Below are 25,900 nucleotides of genomic sequence, written 5' to 3' on the forward strand. Positions count from 1 at the left end.
AGTCTAAGTCAGTCAGTCTACTGTTGCATCCCTACAGCGGGACTTAGTTGGGCTGCCATCCTCCTTACCCCACTCACCTGAGAGTAAGCCCCACCCTGAAACTGGTTGGGGTTTAACTTCTGAGTAGGCATGATTTTGGACTGGACTGTTAGGATTGCTGGGGAAATGGTCTCGCCTCCTCTAAGCCTGGTGTCCTCCAGATGTTGCTAGACCACAACTCCAGCCCCAACTAACATGGCCTATTTTCAGGGGTGGTGGTGGTTAAGTCCAAAGACATCTGGAGAGGGAGGCTTTTCTAAGCAAATGAGATACATTGAGAGAGAGAGAATGAACACACAGTCTACTTAAACATAGAGAGTTCTTTGGGATTTACATCCAGGTTAGGGGGTACAGGAAATGCCCCCCACATCAAGGTACAAAATACTTAAGGCCTGTCAAATATCACAAGTGCCTCCCCCCAGTACAAGTAACAAATAAATTAAACAACTCCCATATTGCTGTCATTTTGTGATGCCCCAAATCAGTTGCCCAATGGCAGAGTGGGCAGTCCTAGAACTGAGTAAACTTTTGAACCGGGCTCCCCGCTCCCCTCCCCGCCACCATTTTTTTAAAGCACAGCTCAATAAGCAGATAAATGCTTATCTCCATTATGTTTTGACTGTGTGCTGATTTCTGTAGATCTGTTTTAATCATGTCTGTCAAAGATTGTGCCAGGCTGTTCTGGTCCAATGGTGACTCTAACGATCTGCCTAACTGCTGACTGCCATGGTCTCATCAATGCAGGGAAGGGAATGAGACAATGAGACCCCCAAACCCCACCCTGACTCCCCAGAACCTTAGTCAAAATTGTGGATCCTTATGGAAATACATATGCATTGCCACAATAGTTAAGAGATGAAGGTGGAAGCCTATCTGTCCCCCTCTATCATTTGAGCACTGGCTTGGTGGTGGGTGGGGAGCAGCATCTCCAAAACCTGTGGACTGTTTCTTCTGCTGGAGAGAACCGTACATCTCAAGGACTTCTCCCTTCTCCTTAAGTTGGTGCACCAGAGATAGGTGTGACATGGAGAAGCTGTCTCTAGCTTCCCCCTCTTTAAACAACCAGCTAGCTGGGCTGATGGATTTATTGATGCAGGAACACGTAGACAGAAAGCTGGAGGCTAATTTCTGGGATCACAGCCTCTGCCGTTTTCTGAGAGCACACATCTATTAGATGGTCCAGCATTGCAGATAGGCTTAGAACAGTTTTTAATTTATTTAATTTAATTTAATTTAATTAAAAAAGACTCACAAGTGGAGACTCATAAGGATAACTTATAAATAAGTTAACAATGAAAGAACAGATCTTTAAAACAAACTGAGTCAGATAAAACAAAGATCATATCTAATCTAATCAAAGATTTGGCAAAATAGAATAAAAAAGCCTTTAATTAAAAGCCACTAATGCTGAGATCGAGAAATTCAGCCTGCTGACCAGATGTGGCCCTCCATTCCTTCTATCTGGCCCTGGAACTTTTGCCAGGCCATACACCTCATTGGCCTTGCTTCTCACCCTGAGAATTTCTTCCTGATTGGACAGTGCCGTTGAAATCTTAAATGCTTCTTGCTTGCCTTGATAAAGGGGTGTGTGTGTGAGTAGCCTCTTGTTCAAAAGCAAAATTTACATTGGTTGTTCTGCCCACTTTTATCTCTGATTATGCACACCCCGGCATGTGGCCCTGGAAGGTTGCCCAGAGGAGAATGTGGCCCTCTGGTCAAAAACATTTCCCTATCCCTATCAGGAAAGGAGCTGAATGAACCTCTCTGGGGAAGTAGTTTCACAGCTTGGGTGCTGCAACTGAAAAGGCCCTGTGCCACATCCCAGCCAGCCACACCTCTGATGGGAGTGAGATCGAAAGCAAGGGCTCTTTACAGTGAAGATGGTGGCTGGGCTGGTTGATGAAGGCGAAGACAGCTCTTCCAATATCATGATCCCAAGCCGGTAGACAAATAGGGTTGCCATCATTTACCAGCTTGTCTCCTGTGTAACCCAAGACATAGTAACCCAAGACATAGAAATTCAGCAGGTGGAACTTTCTCCATCAGTTTATTTCCATGCCAGAAACTGCTTTGCTTTCTGAATGTTTTCTTGTTAAAGGCAGGTCTTTTTATTATCTTTTGTAGGGTTGCCAATCAACAAAATCCACCCTCCTAGCATGTTCTCAAGTTTGTTTTTTTTAAAAATAACAGCATGATCTGCAGAAACCATAAGATGAAATGATGCATGGGCATGAAAACCTTTCCACCTTTGCTGCAAGTTTAACTACTGTCTGAAAGCTGTTGAACATTTGGCAACCCCGCTGGGTAGCTGTGACATTTGGTTTCTGCTCCCCCCACGCCCCTTGCCTGCTAATATCAAATTTTCTGAAGTGTTGGTGCTAACACCTCATTCAGGCTGAAACCTCATTCAGAGGAGCATTGACTCATATTGAGTTTAACGTGCGACTTAAGGTGGGGATAGATATGGTGTGGTTTCTGTGGTTCTTTCAGTGATCATGGAAGATGACTTGTGCTGAAGGACAAAAGTAGTGTTTTCAACCACTCTGTTTCAGTTGTTTAATGCTCCAAGTAACTTGCAGCGCAGTGGCCAGAGGTGTGTCACTGGAGCCAGAGGTTTTTGTGAGCAATTTATTCTTCTGGATAAATTAAGCCTCCTCCCCACATACACAGAATTTAAATGGCATATTAATTATGTGATTTCAGTTATGTGGTCAGGCTGTGCATCTAGTCTGACCATGGAATTGTTCGAGAATCTGTATGAATGTGTGTGTTGGGGGCGTTGCTTCCTGAGTTTTTTCCTCCCAAGCCTACCTGTACCCAGAAAGCTTTTTGTGGAAGGGTCAGGGGGCTGAGGCAGGAATGGGGAACCTCTGGTCCTCCAGCTGTTGCTGCACTCCAGCTCCCATCAGCCCCAGCCAGCATGGTCAATGGTCAAGGATGATGGGATTTGAAGTCCAACAGCATATGGAAGTCTACAGAGCCCCACTGCTGGGTACAGCCATTGCAAGGTGATGCAGAACTTTGGAAGAAAAGTGAACTACTGTAGTACATTCAGGAAAGGAAAGTTTTAAGGATGTGCCAAATGCTTCCTTCAGTCACCCAGTGTCTTTGCCCTCATTGGGTACAAAACAGTGAAAGTTAATCTACTCGCTGGAAAATAAGGCAGAAAAAGTTGGATGCGGGATGGAAAATTCCTGTGCATCTTTGACTTCCACCAACAGCACTCCTGTTCAGGGCTTCAGCCAGCCAGTGAACCACTGAGCCCTTTCCTCCAACATTTCATTCCACCATCCCCTCGCCGTACAATTTTGTGCTTTTCTTATTCAACTGACACTCAGTACCTCATAAAGGTAAAGGGACCCCTGGCCGTTAAGTCCAGTCGTGGATGACTCTGGGGTTGCAGCACTCATCTCGCTTTACTGGCTGAGGGAGCTGGCATTTGTCCGCAGACAGCTTCCGGGTCATGTGGCCAGCATGACTAAGCTGCTTCTGGCGAACCAGAGCAGCGCACGGAAATGCCGTTTACCTTCCCATTAGAGCGGTACCTATTTATTTACTTGCACTTTGTCGTGCTTTCGAACTGCTAGGTTGGCAGGAGCAGGGACCGAGCAACGGGAGCTCACCCCGTCGCAGGGTTTCGAACTGCCGACCTTCTTATCGGCAAGCCCTAGGCTCCGTGGTTTAGACCACCGCACCACCTGCATCCTGGCAGCACCTCATAGATACTCAGTATTGGCCTGTTTGTTTGAGTATTGAGTATAAGATGGCTATCATCTTCTGGGAGTCTCCTTTTATCTAGACTCCTCTCAGTCTCCTCTTATCTAGGCTAAACATATCCACTCCCTCAACTGTTCCTCATAAGGCTTGGTTTTAAAATCCTTGAGCATCTTGGTCGCCTTCCTCTGGACACATTCCAGCTTGTCAACATCCTTCTTAGATTGTGGTGCCCAGAACTGGACACAGCCTTCAAGGTATGGTCTGACCAAAGCAGAATAGAGTGGTACTATTACTTCCCTTGAACTGGACACTATATTTCTGTTGATGAAACCTAGAAGAATATTAGCTTTTTTTTTTTTTTTTTGCTGCTGCATCACACTGTTGACTCATGTTAAGCTTGCGGTCTACTAAGATCCCAAATCCTTTTCACATGTACTACTGGCAAACCAGGTGCCCCCCATCTTATATTTGTATAGCGGGTTATTCCTACCTAAGTGCAGAACCTTACATTTGTTCCTATTGAAATTCATGTTGTTAGTTTAGTTTTGACTCAGTTCTCCAAACTGTTAAGGTCATTTTGAATCCTGATTCTGTCTTCTGTGGCACTAGCTAACCTTCCCATCTTGGTGTCATCTGCAAATTAGATTAGCATCTCCTTAATTTCTTCATCCAAGTCATTCATAAAGATGGTTAACAATGGGACCAGGAGAGGACCTTGTGGCATGCCACTTTTCACTTTTCTGCAGGGTGGTAAGGAACTATTGATGAGCAGTCTTTGGGTTTTGTCCGTCAACTAGCTACAATTTCATTTAACAGTTACGTTGTCCAGCCCACATTTTACCAGCTTCTGCACAAGAATTTCCTGGGGGACTTTGTCAAATGCCTTACTGAAATCAAGATAAACTATGTCCACAGCATTCCCCTGATCCATCAAGCTTGTAGCTTTATCAAAAAAAGAAAAAAGAAAGAATAAGTAAAGAAAAAAGAAATGAGAGTCATCTGGCATGACTGGTTTTTGAGAAATTTGTGCTGGGTCTTAGTAATCATAGCATTCTTTTCTAAGTGCTTACAGACCAACTTTTAAATTATCTGTTATAGGACCTTTCCTGGTATTTCCTGGTCTCATTGGTCAGTACTTTCCTGGGTCTTCCTTCCCCCCCTTTTGAAGATGGGGACAACATTTGCCATCTCCAGCCTGCAGGAACCTTACCTGATCTCAAAGATTATAGACAGAGGCTCTGAGATTACATCTGCAAGTTACTTTAGTACCTTTGGGTACAGCTTTCAGGCCCTGGAGATTTGAATTCATTTAAAGTAGCTAGGTGTTTCCTTACTGCCCTTTTACCCATCTTGAGCTACAGCTCCCTCCTTGCATCATTTATTCTGTTATCACCAGGTTGGGCACTGCTTTCCTTTGGGGTGAAGACAGAGGCAAAATAGGTGTTGAGCAGTTCTGCCTTCTCTCCATCACCCGATAGCATTTCTCTGTCTTATCCATGCAGAACTTGCTTGTTCTTTCTCTTGCTTCAAACATAGCTGAATAAATCTTTTTATTGTTTTTAACCTCTCTTGCAATCCTGAACTCCTGAGCTTTAGTCCACCTGACCGTCTCCTTGCAAGTATTGGCTATTCATTTATACTCTTCCTTTGTGATTTCCCCTTTCTTCTGTTTCTTATACATGCCCTTCTTAAATGGCAGCTCATCTGTAAGTTCCTTATGCAGCCACATTCATTTCTTTAGATGCCTCCTACTTTTCTTTCCTGTTGGAATTGTCTGCATTTGTGCCTTTGATATTTCACCTTTACAAAACTCCCATCCATCTTGGACTCCCTTCTCTTTGAGTATTTCTGACCCAGTAGTTCCTTAAGCTTTTTGAAATTGGCCATAAAGTCCTGAGTGCATGTCTGACTACATTCAGCTTTCCCTTGCCTTTGTGTAATGAATCTGATGAGGATATGTTCAGTTTGGAACTTGGGGGTCTGCAGTATATAACTTCAGTGTTTTTTATAGAATCTACAGGATTTTTCTGTTTGAGGAGCAGGGCTGTATGGAGAGAAAATCTCCTTAGCCTGTTTGACATACTAAATGTCATAGATGTGGTTGTGAGGGAGCTTAGTCAAACCATTCAAAATCATAGCAGGCTGGTGTGGAATTGTGCAGTGTTAGAACTGAGGGTTCTCCTGTTTTTCTAAACTAGCTCAGTCTATGTTCACATTACCCTTAACTCTGACTCTAGTGCTCTCCCATTGCTGGTGTTCAAAGATGTGTACACATGACTCACACCACAATCCAGAACTATCCTGTAGTTTCTTGAGAAAATCATGCTGTTTGATACCTCAAACCAGCTGCGATCCACATAGAAAACTTCAGCCACATTGACTTTGCAGTTCAGTTGAAATGTGCACATTTCAGACAGCTGCTGCCCATGCTCAAATGGTAGCACATGCTTAGAATACAGCTTCTATGATTCTATGATTCATAAACAGGAATTTGGGGCATGTGTGTACAGCGGTAGGGTAACCAAGTAGGCAATGTACATCAAGTGAAATCCCTACTGTGCCTCGATATGTACAGCAAATGCAACTTGAAACGACCTCTCTGTGTTTTAAACCATCATTGTATACACCATTTGTGCAGCTTATCGTACAAGTGTATTATCAGGAGCATATGAAGTTGCCTTCTACTGAATCAGACCTTTGGTCCATCTAGCAGAGTATTGTCTAATCTTGACTGGCAGCAGCTCTCCATGGTTTCTGGTAAGGTTCTCTCACAGCCCTACCTGGAGATGCCAGGGATTGAACCTGGGACTTTCTGCCTGTAAGCCATGTGCTCTGCCACTGAGCTATCTCTCTTCCCTTTCAACTGCTGGCAGCTCATAATTTGCTTGAAGTCAGCCTGCTTGAGCAAGGTTATGCCATTATGGTGCAATCATCTTCTTCCGAGGAAATTCTCCTTAACAAGTATAGAGCGGCACCACTTCTGTCCTCAGGGCACAGTAGGCAGTTGTTTGTCGGTGAGGAAATTTGCGTTGCTTCAGAAAACTAATTTGGGAGATCAGGTTTCACTGTGCAGTAGCCTGTTATGCAAACCCACTCTGATAGATCTGATGCCTTCCTACCCTGTAAGTTGAGTACTTTTCTGAGAAGCATGGACTTTTTAAAAAAAGTAAGAGAAAAACATTAACATGGTGACTAGTACGTTTAGGAAAAACACACATAGGTGATCCACCTGTGATCTATCTTTGGCATACAGGAATTTGAAATGTTTAGTCCCAAGTGTGGGATTGAGTGATTGAGAGAAAGGGAATGTCACATGGACAACACAAAACTTTGCAATAAATAAGTTCCCAGTGTTAAACCTGTTCTCATCCACAGGTTGATGATTGCACTTAGATGATATACTTAGAAGTGAGACCAACTGAATTCGGTGGGGCTTACTCCTAGTAAGTGTGGTTAGGATTGCAGCCCTTGTTATAGCTCCAAGCTACTGTACTTTTCCTTCTATAAGACTCCCCCATGTATAAGACACCCCCTATTTTGGGGACTCAAATTTAAGAAAATAGGGGGGAAATGGCTCAAGAGTTGTTGAGCTTCTTTTGCAGAGGATTGTCCAGGATTGCCCAGAGTTTTACAGCTTTTTTGGGGGGGGGGGAATTGCCGAAAATCGCTCACCTGCAGCACCGACGATGAATGCCCACTTGACACAGCGACAGAAAATTGCCAACAGACCCTTTCCCAGCAGAAAATCTCTAACCCACCTGAAAAAATCTGTCCGCTGACAATCACAATTGCATGCGTCCCAAAACAGCAGCCAGCAATCACGGCAGTGGCAGCCAAACAACAGCAGTGTTTGCTGCATAAACCAATCACCAACCCAAATAGAGCAGCAGCAGCCAATCCAAAGCAGCCCTTCTGGCAGCCAACAACTGTCGCTGACAAGCTCCTGCTCATGGCTGCAGACAATCACCTGTCCACCCCATTCACTATCCATGTATAAGACGAGGCATGTTTTTAAACACTATACCTCATCTTATACATGAAAAAATACGGTATTTGGACTAATTCATTGTCCTGTATAGCAGAAACTGGATCTCTGTTCACATGTATATATCAGTGTTTTTCTGCCATGGGTTCCCAGATATTTTGGGGCTACAACTCCTGTAATCCCTTATCATTGACTAAACCAGCAGGGAACTGATGGAAGTTGCAGTCCGACAACATTTGGGGGTCCAAAGTTGAAGATCATGATTGCATGACTGTTTGCTTGGACACCTGGCTCTTTAAATCAATGCATAGTCTTCTTGTCCAAGTATCAGTGGTGGTGTCTGTTTGGAAGTCCATCGTCAGCAAACATGGTTTCTTGTTGATGATTTTGGTTTTCTTCTCTTACAAAGAGCACTGCCTCCAGATAGACCCATTTTTTTTAAAAAAATTGTGCATTGTTTGACTGCAAATCCTACAATTTATTCAAGGGTATGTGTGTGCAGCAGCAGGGTAACCTAGTAGGCAATGTACATCGAGCGAAATCCCTGCCCCATCCCAATATAGCTCAGAAATGCTATAAAGTTTTCTCAATGATTATTTTTTTAAAATCACAAGTTGCTGCAGATATGTGAAGAACTGACTTTAAGATTGGAAAAATGAGAGAGAACAGAAATGGACAAATTTATCCTTCCAGACCCACCTCCCAGACCCAACCTGTAACCCCCCCCCCAAAAAAAACCCCTCTATCTTTTTATTTCTCTTTTCAGGATGACCAGTAGCAAAGAATGTCTGGCCTCCTGTATCTTCAGTGCAGATGTGAGAGAATATTGGAAGGTTCAGCTTACTCCAAAGAGGAGAGAAGCTGCACCCTCTGATATTCCCCATACGGAATAGAATCGTAGATCATGTAGTCCAACCCTCTGCAATGCAGGAATATTTCACCCCACGTGGGGCTCGAACTCACAACCCTGAGATTCAGAGTCTCATGCTCTACTGACTGAGCTATGCTCAAGATAAAGGAGCTCTGAGTTTGTGATCTGTTTCTTTCACCATCTTTGAAAATACAAACCTTAAACAAAACTCCGATAGAAACGGGTGGCTGGTGGTGGCCGCAGGAGGAACACTTTAGCTTGGAAGTGACTCGCCCACTGAAGATCTGCACTCCGAATGCTGCCAAATAGTTAAAGCAACTCAATATTGACATCTCTAAATGTTAAGTGGGATGTTGTTTGCATTTCAAGGACAAGCTGGGAAGTTCCACCTTAAACAAATGGTTGTTTGTTTTGGCCAGGGAAGTTGATTTCATAGCCTACCTGATTTAAGCCTCCTCTTGATCATCTGGAGGTAATAATCAGTCTGTGGGTGTGTTTTGCTTTGCTTTGATTGCATGGCTTGGTGGGGTTATTGTCAGGGAACTGACATCAGAGCTAGAGGTGGAGGGAAGGCTCTCTGATGATGCTGGAGAAGGGCCCAGCAGGGAGAGAGGCAGCTCAGCAGATGGGGAAGCAATTCAGTGCAACACCAGGAATAAGGAGGGGCAGATGGGGGAATCGGAGAGAGGGCTCCCAGACTCTTCACCAGACACCAGCGGGGAGAGCACTGGTCCTCCGCTACCCACGCCCTCCCTGCGCGGAAAGTAGGAGGAGACTGGGTGTCAAACAACTTTTATGTTGGAAAAGGTTTAAGAAACGCCCACTGACGGATTCTGCTAGCGACTGAGGCAGCCACGAATTGAAGGGCTGTCCAGACAGAAAGGTTTAACAAGGCAACATAGCCAGGAGAGGTGGCAACTTACGCACGAGCAACCCCATACCCTTATAGTTATAATGCTCCCTGATCCCCTAGCCACATTGAGAGGATCGACAGTGCCCTACAGACTAGTTGCATTCCTCTATTTCACAGTTCAACCTGCACATGTAGATTTCCCTACTCTTTGTTTGTTTTCAGCGCAGCGCTGCCGATGCATGGGTGTATCTGTCAGCCATGGCTTGCTTCAAACAACACTTTGCAAATGACACATTTAACTATTGTGGCTTGGAGTGAACCGAGACTGGCAAAAACGTGCAGGTGTGATGACACAGCATGAATTAGTTGCAGAAACAAAAGTGAAGGGTGAACATTTGCATGAAAAGTAGGAGGGGACAGGTTTGTGTCAGCATCCTAATGAATGCGGCCCACTTGCTGCTGCCCACTTTTAACACAGGTTATTTATTTATTTCACAAAATTTATATGCCGCTTGGTTGTTAAAAACCTCAAAGCTGTTTACAAAAAGATAAAACAATAAAACGGAGAGAGAGAAAAATCACAACCATACAGAAGTTGAAATACTGAAGCAAATTATAATTACTTCAACTTTCTAAGAAGCTGGGTAGGCTTGCCTAACCAGGAATATTTTAGGTGCAGTTCTGGCATACATAAATAATAATTATTTTTTGTCTTTTGGTATCTCACTACCTACTATCCCTAAAAGAAAAGCTTCTTTTTTTGTTGAAAGCTATCTTAAACATTTTCTTCAATTCGTTGTGTATACTGTGGCAAAGCTTTCCTGGTTCAGGAATGGCTGCAGCTGTTGAACCAATTGCAGTTGGTGACAGACATTTCTAGCCACTGAGGTTAGAATTGACAGTGACAGAACTGGATCCAGAAGCACCCTCAAACTGGGAAGCTTCAGGGGGAGTGCAACCCCATCCAGGGTAGGCAGCTGACCACTTTCTTGGACACGGGAGCTACTAATCCACAGCGCCTCCATCTTGCCAGGATTCAAACTCAGCTTGTTTTTCCTCACCCACTTTACCACTGTGTCTAGGCAATGGCCCAGGGACTGGGCAGCCTCTCCTGATTCAGATGTTATGGAGAAATAGAGCCGAGTGTCGTCATACTGATGGCACCTCACCCTGAAACTCCTAATGGCTGCTCCTCTGACAGCTTCATTATATTGCACCAGAGATCAGATTGCGTAGCCGCCAGGGGTCTGAAAGGCACTCTCCCAATGCTACTCTCTGGACTCGAATCCTGAAAGTAGGATCGAAACCACTGACAAGAGGTCAAGAAGCAGGAGCCAAGGTCTCATTCCCTTTGTCCTGCTCTTCGCAGAGGTCATCCAACCAAGGCTGACTCAGTTTTGTGGCCAGGCCTGAACCCAGGTTGGAATGGATCTAAATAATGAACTCATTTACTTCTGGGATTTCAGCATTTGGGTTCTGAAACGTTTGTCAATGGAGACGTTTGAGAACCGAGGTACCACTGTACTATGATTCATAAAAGCTTTTCAGAGTGATTTACAGTAGTTATACATAAAATTACAGTGGTACCTCGGGTTACATATGCTTCAGGTTACATATGCTTCAGGTTACAGACTCCGCTAACCCAGAAATAGTACCTTGGGTTAAGAACTTTGCTTCAGGATGAGAACAGAAATTGTGTGGTGGTGGTGCAGCAGCAGCGGGAGGCCCCATTAGCTGAAGCGGTGCTTCAGGTTATGAACAGTTTCAGGTTAAGAACGGACCTCCGGAACGAATTAAGTACGTAACCAGAGGTACCACTGTATATTTTAAAAATTAAAATCTGAAATAGGCCAGCTGTTGTCTTCTCTCCCTGTTCTTTTTCTTAACTTTATTTTTAAGTTTCTGAAAATACATATAGCAAGCCATCCCCATATACCCTCCAAGAAACATTCCATGCATATGCAGTGTAAATACTGCAGTCAAAAACTAGGTTTGTGAACAATTTACATCAATTAGGTGTCTTCTACTTTACCCAGTGGTCTGTTCGCAGCTGTAGCTGGACATTCTGGAGATTGAACCTAGGACCTTCTTCATGCCAAGCATGTGTTCTACCACAGAGCCACAGTCCTTCCTCCTGCTCATAACTGGTGAATTAGACTCCCTAACTGATGAGTTAAAGTGAAATTTAGTTGACCAAGTAAGGCCGTTGCCCTTAAATGTGCCTCAATTTCTGCTCCCTTTGTCCAAGAAAGCTGACTCCCTCTGCCTTCGGGCCATGGGTTTCTCAGCTAGACCAGTCCTGGAGATCTTGGCAGGCAACGTGACGCAGGATTGGTTGCATAAGCCCGCTTGCTCTGGAAATGCTTTGAATTGCCACAACAATTAAGAATCAGCAAGAGGAAGCAGGATTTCCCCACCCCATCTTGATCGTTGGCAAAAGGAGAAGGTTGAATTGTGCTTAAAAACACCTCTGAGCATGTGGCGGCCTGCTGTCGTCCCTTTCAGAATCGGGAGAGTTGATGGATGCAGCCAAGGGTTGCAAGCAGAAGTAATTGAGCAACTGATTCCTTCAGACCAGGAACCAGGCTGCAAAGAGTGGGATTCCCTTGACGGGCACGCCATTGCTTTTCAGACGTTTTCGGCGTAGCAGTCTGCTGGCTTAGGGACATAGGAACCGAGGAACATAGGAAGCCGCCTTATCAGGACACTGACCTGTCTAGCTCAGTATTGTCCACACTTACTGCCAGTAGCTCCTCCAGGGTTTCAGATGGGAATCTCTCCCAGCCGTACCTGGAGATGCCACATATTGAAGCTGGGACCTTCTGCATTTCAGAACAGATGCTCTACCACGAAGCTGTGTCCCTTCCTTAATAATAACACTGAGCTCACTAGCAAATGCAGAAGAAGAGGGTTCTTTCATTGATAGTCACAGCCAGACCCCCTCACAGCCACAGTCCTTCTAAGGTAATACAGTGGTACCTCAGGTTACATACGCTTCAGGCTACAGACTCTACTAACCCAGAAATAGTACCTCAGGTTAAGAACTTTGCTTCAGGATGAGAACAGAAATTGCGCGGCGGCGGTGCGGCAGCAGCAGCAGGTTCTAAAGTGGTGCTTCAGGTTAAGAACAGTTTCAGGTTAAGAACGGATCTCCGGAATGAATTAAGTACGTAACCAGAGGTACCACTGTACAAACTTTTGAGATTATATAATAATCTTATAATTCCACAATCATAATAATTGGGGATGCATTGCGGCAATTGATGCGGCCCTCCATGGGCTGCCTTTCAGCTAGATCTATTTTCTGTGCACATACATGCGATTTGGAGTGCCCCAGTGTCTTATTTTGGAGTGACCGAACTTGTGCTTTCCTTGAAGTTCCATTACAAGTAACAGAACTTGCACACCATTCTCTTGAAACTGAAACATCTTGGGTCGCCCCCCCTCCAGTGTATTTAAATGATTAGCTTTGGAGCATACAGATAACTCCTCAGAGGGACCCTAGGAGCCAATCCTCAGTGGCTGACTCACCTTTCATTCTGACTCCAATCAGTACAAAGGGTGAGAAGACATCTTTTCTGTGTCTAAAAAGGTCCCCTTCCATGCTGATCGAGTTGCTCTAGGATGCTGGAGACAGCGACCTTGCTGTGACCTTGCTGCAGAAATACCGTATTTTTCGCTCTATAAGACCCACCAGACCATAAGGCGCACCTAGATTTTGGAGGAGGAAAACAAGAAAAAAAATATTCTGAATCCCAGAAGCCAGAACAGCAAGAGGTATCTGGCTTCTGGGGTAGCCTCTCACTGTTCTGGCTTCTGGGATAGCCGCACCAAGCCTCTTCAGGGCAGCGGGATGAAGGGTCCCCCTGCCCGAAGAGGCTGCGCGCGGCTATTCCATAAGCCAGGGCAGCAAGTGGGATCACTGCACAGTGATCTCAATTGCTGCCCTGGCTTATGGAATAGCCGTGCGCAGCCTCTCCTGGGCAGCAGGATGAAGGCTCCCCTTGCCCGGAAGAGGCTGCGCATGGCTAAGGCAGAGGCCAGGAGAGGCGCTTCGCTGAAGGAGCGCTGTGTAGCTTTCCCTCTCTGCGCAGCACCCCTTAAGCGAAGCAGGAGGAGGAATAGAAGGAGCCCCTTCTGTTTCTCCTCTGGCTTCGCAGGACAGGTGCGTTGCTGAAGGGGCACTGCACAGTTCTCCCTCTCTGTGCAGTGCCCTTCGCTCCATAAGATGCACTCACATTTCCCCTTACTTTTTAGGAGGAAAAAAGTGTGTCTTATGGAGCAAAAAATACGGTAGTAATGAGCCTTTAACCCCTTGCAACCTTGGACCCCTTTCCCTCTGATACGGAATCAGATCTTTGGTCCACCTAACACAGTGCTGTCTGTGCTGACTGGCAGTGACTTTCTAGCAGTTAATACCCACACAGAGATGCCAGGGATTGAGCATCTGACCTTTTGGTGTGCAAAGCATCTACTCTGTGACTTAGGGATCATTGGACTTTCTTTTGTGTTGCTTTTCTAGGTACAGGTCCCAGCTTTAAAGCTCCATGTCTGAGCAATTATTATTTTTTGTCCCATCACTTTCCCAGGGAAAACCCATGTTTAATGTTGAATTAGAACAAATTGCAATGGTTTTCTTCAGATTTCTGTTTGCCCTGATTCAGCAGTAAGACATGGGTTTTCCCAAGAGAAAGTGCTGTACCAAAAGGAAGAAAGAAAGAATGAAAAACACTCATACAGTATTAGAAACTCAGCTATATAAAGGTAAAAGGTAAAGGATCCCTGACAGTTAAGTCCAGTCACTTTACTGGCTGGGGGAGCTGACGTTTGTCCGCAGATGGTTTTTACGGGTCATGTGGCCAGCATGTCTAAGCCACTTCTGGCAAAACGGAAATGCTGTTTACCTTCCCACCGGAGCAGTACCTATTTATCTACTTGCACTTTGATGTGCTTTTGAACTGCTAGGTTGGCAGGAGCTAGGACTGAGCGACGGGAGCTCACCCCGTCGTGGGGATTTGAACCGCCAATAAATTGATAAATAGGTACTGCTCTGGCGGGAAGGTAAATGGTGTTTCCGTGCGCTGCTCTGGTTTGCCAGAAATGGCTTAGTCATGCTGGCCACATGACCAGGAAAAACTGTCTGCAGACAAACGTCGGCTCCCTCAGCCAGTAAAGCGACATGAGCACCACAACCCCAGAGTTATTCACGACTGGACTTAATGCTCAGGGGTCCTTTACCTTTACCTTTACCCCCAAACTAGATGTCATTTCATATCTAATATTAAAACAGCACACAATTGGCAATAAATAGTTTTTCCTTACCTTTTCATGAAATAACACTTTTTTGTAAAGTGTTAAAATACTTTAATTCTTAAGCTTACAGAGGCATCTTAGGATCCCACCCCCCTGCAGGATGCGGTAAATGCCTCCGCCTTCCAGCTCATCGCTGAAGGCTAGCTAAACAGGAGGAGAGTAACTTGTTTTTCCACAGTGACTGGATCTTGAAAGGAAATGGCTTTCCTGTTTGAATTACTACTTAGAGAGCGAAAGCATTTGTGGCCACGGTGTGAAGATCATTAGGAAGACGGAATGGTACTGTTGTGATGAACTTTGAAACATCTTCTGATAGTTGAGGGCTCCTTTCTTTCTGGGGAAAAAAAGGTAATGCATTCATATTCTCAAATGGTGAGGCTCTGTCTCTGTGGGAGTGCACACACTTTGCATGTAAAAGATCCCATGTTCAAAATCTGACATCTCCAGGTGTGGTCAGATGTTTCCAGACCCCTGTCTGAAAATCTAGAGGGCCGCTTACTGGTCAGTGTATACAGTATTGAGTTAGAGATAGCTTGGCTTGGTATTAGATAGTTTCCTATATTGCTATTTTGCCCAGCTGAACTGGGCACAGACCATAGCTCTGTGGTTGAGCATCTGTCTTGGGTGCAAAAGGTTCCAGGTTCAACCCCCCAGGATCTCCAGGTAGGGCTGGAAATTCCTTCTGCATGTTTGTCTGATCTGGACACATCACCTCTGGCTGTAGATGGTTTGGGCTTACAGAAGCTTTCATTGACTTAATAGATCCCATTGCATGGTTTGAGAATGTCTAGCCAACTGTGTGCCCCCTCATCAGATGTATTTTATTTTATTTTAGCCTTCCCTTCCTTATAGTTTTTGCAGGTTGCTATAATGACATATATTTCTGTTGATGCTCTAGATGTCCCTTTAGCATGAGGGATTGGGCACTGTGGCCCTCCAAATGTTCCTGGGCTACAGCTCCCCACCAGCCCAGCCTTCATGGGTAGTTATCAGGGATTATGAGACTTGTGTGCCAAGACCCCATGACTAGGGTTGCCATTTTTCAAAAGTTGTTGACCTTTTTTTATGCAATTTCCGCCCAGACACTGCTTCCGACTACAGTGTTCTGTCTATGCTTGGGAATTTCTGGACGTATGGCAACCCTACCCATGACCTCACAGTTCCCTAAGGGTAAATAGCCAGGCAAGACAACAACATATGGTTTTCTGGGTTCAAATAGGCCACACCTTTTATTGGTTACAGATGTGAGCAGTTTGGCATAGGCATTGGGTGAAGCCAGATTATATCAGATTATATCACTCCAGCCAGTCTGCTGGGAATTCATCTAAGTGTAAACCACCATTAGGGGGAGCCCTATGACCTACATCAAATAGGCGTACCCCCTGAGGGGTCCCCGTTGCAGAAGTGCTATGGCCTTAGGCATCAGACAGAAGCCACTCCCCCTGGATTACTTTAACAGGATACCATTAACAAGGGTAGGGCAGGCAGAGGCTACAACCTCCCCTTCAGCCAATACATAGGCTTACCCAATGCCTAACCACCTCCCCTTCAGCCAATACATAGGCTTACCCAATGCCTAACCACCGGTTGAGCCAAAACCGACTCACCACCAAATCCTTCACACCTGCAACCAACCCTTGACACCCTCCACAATGTTATTTAACCAAATTTCACTGTCCAGTTCAGACAGGTGTACCCCATCATTGCATTAGAAGGCCTCCTAGTGAAAGGTTGCCATTTAGGAGTTGCACCTTTTGTGCAACTGAACGGTTGGCCTTCCTTCTTGCTCTATTGAGGCCTGCCTGGTCAGGGCTATCACGCCGATATCGCCTTTCCAGCAGATGGGACCAAACAATGGTTATGCCTGGATGCAAGGCTAGGAGTCTTTCAAAATCCTCTTTATTGCTCCATGTGAGGTCGATGCCTTTCCTTAGACTCAGGTCGTTTTCTAGAAGCTGGATGAAAGTAAGGCGATCCAATACTTCCAGTACTGAGTTTGGGGACTGCACCAGTAAATCAGTCATGGAACTAGTGGTAGTGTACATGACCTTTCACAGCTGGCCTTGCATTGAGGCTTTGACCAAATGCAGACCTGTGGAACATCTTCAGCCTATGCTCTTGGCTGTGTACTGCTGTGCATAATCACTATAAGGCTTACACCCTGGAGTTAATACTTGTTGGTGATTCATCAATAAACACCCATAGAGAGTCTAGTTGCCTTTCCTACAGCACAATGCCTGGTAGCATATTTTTTTATATATAGCATTTGAGAATTCCCATCATGTCAAATCTTGGAAATAATCAAAATAGCTCACCCCCTGGTTATTTTTATCCCCATGATAGATTTATGTAGGATTAAAAACTCTCTTTCCTTTATTTCCTTCCTGATTGCCTGTGAGATTATTTTGTTCCTACACTGGGAGGAATTAGTAATGCAACCTGTTTTGACTGAGAATCTTTTCAGGTCTGAGACATTCCAACCTACGATTCAAGTCTCTGTAACGCTACAGCTCACTTCATTTCTCCTTATGTTCTGTCCCTCTCCACATCACCCTTAGGAGTCAATGGAAAGGCCTTAAGACCTGGTGTGGAAAATCCAGTTTAATCATGGAACTGGATATGTCTTCTGTCTGGGGATCATTCAAACAAAAAACAAGAAGGTTACAGAACTTCAGCATCAGAAGGACTAAGAAAAGCTCTTCTAAACTAGTGGAGACCAGGAAAAGGCATCCATTAGACCGGCGTCTTAGTTCCTCAGTACCGGACATGTTGGATGTGGAGACAGTTGTTGAAGAAGAAATGAACTGTTCGCGTTCCAAGGCTCTGTCCACTTATTTCCCCAGTGGTTTTTCTGCAACGGAGATGTTCCTTCAGGAGAGCAGCAGCTCTTCCTCAAAACAGACTGGGGAGAAGTGGCAGTGGAACCAGCAAGAGACTGTGCACTTGGAAATTGGAGTTGAGGAACCGGTTGCTTGTGGCCCACAGTTGGACGTGAAGCGGAAATCCAGTGAAGATCTCTTTGAATTATTGAAAAGAAGCAGTTTTAGCAGTGACCTTGCAGAAGAGGTTCTTGAGGTAATGTGCCTGGGGGTTGACCAATGTCAGTGGGCTGGTTTAGACCTGATGCTAGAGGAGAGGGGGGGGGGACCTTTTGCCCTGTGTGCCACACTCCCTCAAGGTTGTGGAGGGAAGGTCAGTTGGTGAGCCCCCAAAGGGGATCAAAACATTTATATGCTATATACACATCCGTGTTAGTACTGTACAACAAGCATATTGCTTAGGGGTGGGGGAGAAAGTCAATTTGGTTTGCATTTAAAAATGAATTTATCTAATTCACACTTTCTAAAACAGTATGCAAGCTGAAACACAGCAGTCCTTTGAAATTCGTCCTTTTCCGAAATTTGCAATGCAATTTGCCAACCAAGTAATGTGTACAAAAATGCAGATATCGGGATAATGTCTCCACAAAAATGCATGTGTTGATGAAAATAACATTATTTTAGGGGAAATGGTGTGCAAAAATGTGTATGTTAAATATGCACTAACACGCTGATGAATTTTCATCACAAGCTAGCACAGAAATGTAGAGAACTGATCTTAAAAATGGAAAGGTTAGAAAGCAAAACTGACATAGTCACTCATCCTTACATTTTACCCAATCAACCAATCCCCGACATTTCCCCAACACATCCTCGTATTGGTAGGGGAAATGTCGTCATTCTTTGAATCTAGGATTTTGGGGATCCTTTAGTTGGAAAGAATGTGCCACCCCAGCACTGGCCCAGCTCTGATGCCAGCTGGCTGGTGATCCAGTTTGTGGGATGGATTGTTTGGTTGCCCTTCCCCTTTACCTCGTACATAATGTGAAGTGTGAGCTAGTTCATAGGCCTGTATACACAATTGGGTGGTTGTCCATCTACCCTACAAACAGCAGCAACAACAGTAAAACAGCAAATACAGAAGGTCCTGGGTTCAGTCCCTGGCATCTCCAGGTAGGTCTGGGATTATCTTCTGTTTGAAACCCCCAAAAGATGCTGCTAGTCAATGGTGGACAACAGATGAACCAATAGTCTAATAAGGCAGGCTCTAATGTTCCCATTTACTTCAACTCTTTATTCAGAATCATGAGGACTGGAACTTTGGGAAAGTGCCACAGCTTAGTGGTAGAGTATCTGGTTTGCAGGGTCTCAGGCTTAATCCTCAGTATCTCCAGGGAGGGGTTGGGAATGTCCTTCACCTGAAAACCTGCAGAGCTGCTGCTAATCAGTGTAGACCATACTGAGATATCTAGACCAAGTAATCTGGCTTGCATGATTGTGCGGTTTGGACCATAGTGTGTATGGGCTCAGAGCACCAGGTTTGAAACATTATGTATGTGAATGATGGGGGAAAGCATGTGACTTGGTCTGCTCTCTGGCGACATTCCTCAACTTGCTCAAAGATAAGCCCTTTCTCCCATCTTGCACCTTTCTCTTTTCTTTCTTTTTTCGCACTGGAATGGAACGTTGTCGCTGAAGGATTGAGCAACAGCAATACAATGCAATGTCAATACAACCTCTGTTCTATTCTTTTCATAGCGTTCGTATGGCGGAGGCTCCATCCTTGACTCCTCCAGCTCTTCTCAGCTGTTTGAGGAGCAGTCGGTGAGTGATACATTTTTTTTAAAAAAAGAATGCCAGGCTGTAAGCTGCAAATACCAGGTGCAGAGCCTCTGAAGCGTGTGTTAATAGAAATCACTTTTGTGGAATCTAGCAATAGGCATTGCATAACAGCAAGGAATGTGGAAGAATTGTGGTGCGGTTAATAGTTCTCTAGGCAGGTGGAGGTGGGTTGGGTTCACCTCAATCTAATGGGAAAGGCTATGGCTCAGTGCCAGAGTATCTGATTTGCATGTAGAAGATCTGATTCAATAATGGAACCTCTAGGTAGGGCTAGAAAAGTCCCCTGTTGGAAATCTTGGAGAAGACAATATTGAGCTAGATGGGCTTTGACTCAGTATGTTCCTTGGTTTCTTCCTTCAACTAAGACTGGATCCTTGTGTTACTCTCATGTTGCCTCCTGCAGAAGTAACCTTGTCTGTAGCACTAGTCCCCAATGGTGTGGTGACTTGCTCTGTAATTTCCATTGGATGCACTGTGACCTAACAGAAAGGTGGGGAACATTTTTCAGCCCAGGGGCTGCATGTCCTTCCAGAGGACACACATGGGCAGGTAAAAGTAGGTGGAGCAATAAACATGACTCTTACCTTAGTCGGTTATACAATCTTCCAGGTTAGGCTAAGATAGGCATCCCCAACCTTTGGCCCTCCAGATGTTTTGGACTACAATTCCCATCATCCCTGACCACTGGTCCTGTTAGCTAGGAATCATGGGAATTGTAGGCCAAAACATCTGGAGGGCCAAAGGTTGGGGATGCCTGGGCTAAGAGGTGGTGATTGGCCCCAAATCACCCTGTGAGCTTCATGGCTGAATGGAAATTTGAACCTTGGTCTCCCAGGTCCTGCTCTAGCTCTTTCTTCTTCTTCTTCTTCTTCTTCTTCTTCTTCTTCTTCTTCTTCTTCTTCTTCTTTTGACAAAGTAATAATCATACATAAATAAGAATAAAAATGTGCTCCACACCACTAAGACCACTTCATTGTAACTATCCAACCTCCCAAAATTTCAACACCTCTTGCAATGGTTTGACCCCTTTCTGTTTTAACAGTACAAATTCTACAAACACCCTCCATATCTCCTCAAAATCACTTCTCCTGAATATTCCCTGTCTTACCTTAATGGCACATGCTAATTTATCATTAATAGCTATGTACCACACCTCTTTATACAATTCTTCCATTTTATATTCTGCTTGCCCCTTCCGTTTCCTAGCTATCATAATTTGTGCAGCTGTCAATAAATTTGTGAGCAAGTCCTTTGTAGCCTGCGATCCTTCCACCCCATCGTAAATTGATAATAATGCTGCCTCTAGACTTTAACCCAGTGATTTCTGTTATCTCCTTAAACACCCTTTGCCAGAAAAATAGTACATATTTACACCCCCACCACATGTGAACATCATCCCCAGTTTCCTGGCATCCCCTCCAACATAACACCAAATATTCCTTGTTTATTTGATTTAATCTGACTGGTGTTAAATACCATCTCCAAATTAATTTATAATAATTGTATTTTATTCCTATAGACAACATTTCCAACGTATGATTCTCCCATATTTCCCCCCCCCCAGCTTTAACTATCTATCTGCCCTGTCTATATGCATATAGATACTCTAGCTCTTTTAATGACAACACGACACTTGCTCCTCTCCCAATCCCTGTATTCATGTTGCCTCTGCAAATGTAAATCCAGGGATTATTAAATCAATGGCCCAGATTAGATGTAATAGTCAAACTGGCCATTACAAAGGGCTTCACACTCATGTCTTCCAATTTACTCCTTCCCTTCTTGGTTTAAACTATGGTTTACCACAAGCTCATGGGTGGCGCTGTGGTCTAAACCATTGAGCCTCTTGGGCTTGCTGATCAGAAGGTTGGTGGTTCGAATCCCCGTGACGGGGTGAGCTTCCGTAGCTCGGTCCTAGCTCCTGCCAACCTAGCAGTTCGAAAGCATGTCAAAGTGCAAGTAGATAAATAGGTACTGCTCTGGCGGGAAGGTAAACTGTGTTTACCGTGCGCTGCTCTGGTTTTGCCAGAAGCGGCTTAGTCATGCTGGCCACCTGTAAAAACTGTCTGCGGACAAACATCGGCTCCCTTGGCCTGTAAAGCGAGATGAGCGCCGCAACCCCAGAATTGTCTGCCTCTGGACTTAACTGTCTGGGTCCTTTACCTTTTACTTCCAGCTCAGAACTGAAAATCCAGTTCAAGCTATGGTTTCTGATTCTGGTTTGGAGGAAACTACGGTTTGTGTGAACCTGGAGAAGAGGTAATGAATTTGACCACAAAGGGGGAAGCTTAGGAGCTCCCCAATGGCCAAGCCACAATTTGATTGTAGTGTCAGAATGAGACCAGTTTTTGTTGGGATACTGCCAGGGAGACAAAGTCCATCATGACTCCACGTCGTCTCCGGACGTCCATCGTTCTCCCGTAGACACGCAGTATCAGCAATTAGCAACACGAGCTCCAGAAATAGCTTGCCACATTCCAGAGCTGATGCACGCTCTATCAGCAGATAATTCACAGCGAAAGGTGCACGCAGGAGAGTATTATTTACAAGTTTATTCAGCGTTGGTCAGAACAAAGAAAAACATGACTGCCTGCTTCAGTGTTCAGGCACAGAGAGAGAGAAACGAAAGCAAAGACAAAACGTAAACTTCCTGTGAACAGGAAATACGCAGACTCTGTGACTCACAAAGCCTGCTCCCTTTTAAGGTGGAACGGAAATATCCTAACAGTTTTACCCACTTTAAAAATGCCTAAACTACCCTTCATCCAAACAGATCCCAGAGTGGTATATACAACAACCGCAAAATGAATTTAAAGTTGAGGATGGGGAAAAAATCAGTTCAGTTTGCATTTGAAGGCAAACCTCCCGAATTCACACCTTTTGAAACAATACGCAAACAAAACACAGCCGTTCTTCAAAATCTGCACCTCCCTGAATTTTGCATTGAATTCTCCAGCCAAGTAATATGGATGAAAATGCATATCCTAGAGTAAACATAACTAACATAAAGATGTATGTGTTAGTGAAAGAAACTTGTAAAAATGCTTTCGATTAGGGAAAATTGCATTGCAAGTGTGTGTGTGTGTGTGTGTGTGTCAGACAACATTGCATATAAAAATGTCTATTTTAGGAAAATTTCACATTAAAATGCTGATGAAATTTCATGAGGATTATTTATTTAATTATTTTTGCTTTATTAGTTCCAACAAAAAACCCGCTTTAACACAATACATCTAAATACAATAATTTCCTAATACATGTCTTCTATAATGACTTTCCATCACATGATACCTTATTACTTTAAAAATTGTCACACTTATCTTTATCAATACTAATACATCTTTATTCGCTTAAGTTTCTATAATTTCCTAATTTTCTACAGAAGTTACTCCAGGCCTGCCAGTGAGTTCAAATTCTTGCAGTGCTCCCTGACATACTTTCTGTACAGGTCCCATTCCTTTATAAATGTTTTTCCATCATTTTAGCCAATTCTGCAAATTCTAACAGTTTTGATTGCCACTCCAATTTCATCGGTATCACATCTCCTTTCCAGTTTCTAGCTATTAGAATTCTTGCTGGCACGGTGGCATCAAGAAATATTTGGTATATCAGTGTCTTATGATACCTAAAAGAAAGGCTTCATGCTCCCCCCCCCAAAGGTAATCTTCAATATCTTTTTGAGTTCATTTTAAACTGTATTCCAAAATTCCTTTACTTTTCTACACAAGGATTTTTTTGTGAATTTCTTTTTGCAGACTGATGTAGAAATGTAAAGAATGGAATTTAAGGTTGGAAAAAAAGAGAAACCGAGAAACCAAAATTGACAGACTTGTATCTTTAAGATACAATTAAATGAAAGCATCATGAGAAATAGCGTTGTGAATAAGAAGATGATCCCAATGGAACCAGAAAAGGACGCAGTGATGGCAAATAAAATTGCCTGAGCACACAAATGATGGCAGTCAATGAAGGGCCTTGGATGACGACCTTAATGCCTAGGCAAGACACAACGTGTTGTCTCTACTTTTAGTGGTCTTTCATGTGGTCCTAGCTTTCAGATTCCTAGAATTGTGATAGGGTGGATCTGTGTTTAGTACATTCTCTTTATGAGAAGTGAAACTGATGTATACCTTTACTTTTGAAACTTTTCCCGCAGATGCTTGAGGAAGGAAGCGATGGTTTGAGCAAATTGCCCACCACATTTGCATATCTGTTAACAATACATCTGAAGGAAGGCAGAAACCTGGTCATCAGGGATCGCTGTGGTGAGTCAGTCTCTTGCTATATGTACAATGCTGATTCTTCTTCTTCTTCTTCTTCTTCTTCTTCTTCTTCTTCTTCTTCTTCTTCTTCTTCTTCTTCAATGTACAGATAATTGGAGTGGTTTTAGCTGAGCTCTAGAGAGTAATAGCTCCAAGAGCCAATTTTGCAAGTTGCTGTGCACCTGAGGGTTGGTTCTTATCCACATGTTATGATTTCTTGTACACATGATGGGATTTTGCACGGAAACTCTTCCTTTGTATCAATTACAGTGGTACCTTGGGTTAAGTACTTAATTTGTTCCAGAGGTCCGTTCTTAACCTGAAACTGTTCTTAACCTGAAGCAACACTTTAGCTAATGGGGCCTCCTGCTGCTGCTGCTGCGCCAGAGCATGATTTCTGTTCTAATCCTGAAGCAAAGTTCTTAACCTGAAGCACTATTTCTGGGTTAGTGGAGTATGTAATCTGAAGCGTATTTAACTTGAAGTGTATGTAACCCGAGTTACACTGTATTCAATCACTGGCCATGAACTACTTTTTCTGCTTTCTGACTTCATAGTTTCAAACCTATCTTTGCTGTGACAAGAGCTACAAAATTGCTGCTTAAACAAAACAAAACAGAAGGGGAACAGTTCTCAAAATCTCAGTTCTTCTGCCCAGTACTAAATTTTGCATTCATGGAGTAGTCACATGAAGTTGTCTTAGAGTGAGCTGGGATAATGGCTGAAAACTATCGCAGGAACCTGGAGTCCTCCAGCTGTGGTTGAGGCAGGATCTACTTTTGTGGGAAATACTAAGCTTTTACTTTGCAAAATCTACTTTATATGTGACAGTATCCGCAGGACACTGGGACAAAATCTGTGTCTGTTTTGGTGGTGCCCTCTTGTGGATGTTTTTCCATGCTGCAGGGAAGACTTGTGATACTTTAAATGTTGCAAGACAGCAGTGAAAGACTGCTTACCTGCACATCCATATGCACATATTTGCACAATTCTTGTGACAAAATTTCAGCAGTTTCATAAACTGGCAAAGCGTGCTCTGTATGTGGCAATTTCTGTCGGGACAATGTATTTATATATTTATTTTGAAGCCTTTCTAAACCCCTTAATGTTTTAAAATATGTACAGTATACAAACCAGTATCCAGTGTAGCCTAAAATCAACAAAACAGTATAAAGACATAAAAACAAATGAAACAGATTTAGGGAATTCATGCATATAAATCAGGGTCGAATCTTATGGTAAACAGGGAAAGCCTGGACAAAAAGGATAAGTCCTTGCAAGACATATGACGCAACTGATGGGGCAACAGCAGTAAATACCGTATTTTTCGCTCTATAGGACGCACTTTTTCCCCTTCAAAAATGAAGGGGAAATGTATGTGCGTCCTATGGAGCGAAGGTGCCATAGCCCCGCGACCCTCTCCCGGCTGGAGAGGTGACGTGCGGCTATGGCAGGAGCCTCTATAGCCGCGCGTCACCTCCCCAGCCGGGAGAGCGCGCACAGGGCTAAAGAAGCCATAGCCCTGCGACCCTCTCCCGGCTGGAGAGGTGACGCGCGGCTATGGCTCTCCGCTGCGCCTTTCCGCTGCTCCCTGACCTGCTCTTTGGGGCTGGTGGTGGGCTTCCCCCTGCCAGCCCCAAAGAGCAGGTCAAAAGGAACCTGAAGCCTGGAGAGCGAGAGGGGTCAGTGCACACCGACCCCTCTCGCTCTCCAGGCTTCCAAGGTAGCCGCCTGAACGCACCTTAAACGGCACCTTGTTTTAGAGCGGGAAAACAAGAGGGGGAAAGTTCTCCCCCTCTCTGTGCAGCGCCTCCTGCCACTTCGCTGAAGGGGCGCTGGGCAGAGAGGGGGAGATTTTTTTTTTCTTCTTGTTCTCCCCCCTCTAAAACAAAGTGCGTCCTATTGTCCGGTGCGTCCTATGGTGCGAAAAATACGGTATATGTTTTCTGATTACCACCCTGTGATATTCTGTAGAGCAGGGGTCAGCAACATTTTTCAGCTGTGGGCCGGTCCACCGTCCCTCAGACCATGTGGTGGGCTGGTCTATGTTTTGAAAAAAAAAATAATGAACGAATTTCTATGCCCCACAAATAACCCAGAGATGCATTTTAAATAAAAGCACACATTCTACTCATGTAAAAACACGCTGATTCCTGAAGCGTCCATGGGCCGGATTGAGAAGGTGATTGGGCTGCATCC

The 25,900-nt window shown here is 44.3% G+C and overlaps 1 protein-coding gene across 7 annotated transcripts in view; it reads left to right on the plus strand.

The window, feature by feature from the left end:
- MCTP2 (multiple C2 and transmembrane domain containing 2) overlaps positions 1 to 25,900 on the plus strand; it is a 120,602-nt gene that overhangs the window by 915 nt on the left and 93,787 nt on the right. For 3 of the 7 annotated variants that reach the window (XM_080982120.1, XM_080982122.1, XM_080982121.1), the window contains exons 2-4: positions 17,337 to 17,853; positions 19,356 to 19,421; positions 23,596 to 23,704. In XM_080982120.1, the coding sequence (XP_080838246.1) occupies positions 17,386 to 17,853; positions 19,356 to 19,421; positions 23,596 to 23,704 (643 nt within the window). In that variant the 5' untranslated portion in view covers positions 17,337 to 17,385. Of the gene's footprint in view, positions 1 to 12,298; positions 12,430 to 15,002; positions 15,127 to 17,336; positions 17,854 to 19,355; positions 19,422 to 23,595; positions 23,705 to 25,900 lie in introns of those variants that run through there. The other 4 variants (XM_080982117.1, XM_080982118.1, XM_080982119.1 and 1 more) reach the window with 3 other exon arrangements.

The sequence above is a fragment of the Podarcis pityusensis genome, assembly GCF_964106645.2.
Source record: "Podarcis pityusensis genome assembly, chromosome: 14".
In the NCBI taxonomy this organism is placed as follows: Eukaryota; Metazoa; Chordata; class Lepidosauria; order Squamata; family Lacertidae; genus Podarcis; species Podarcis pityusensis.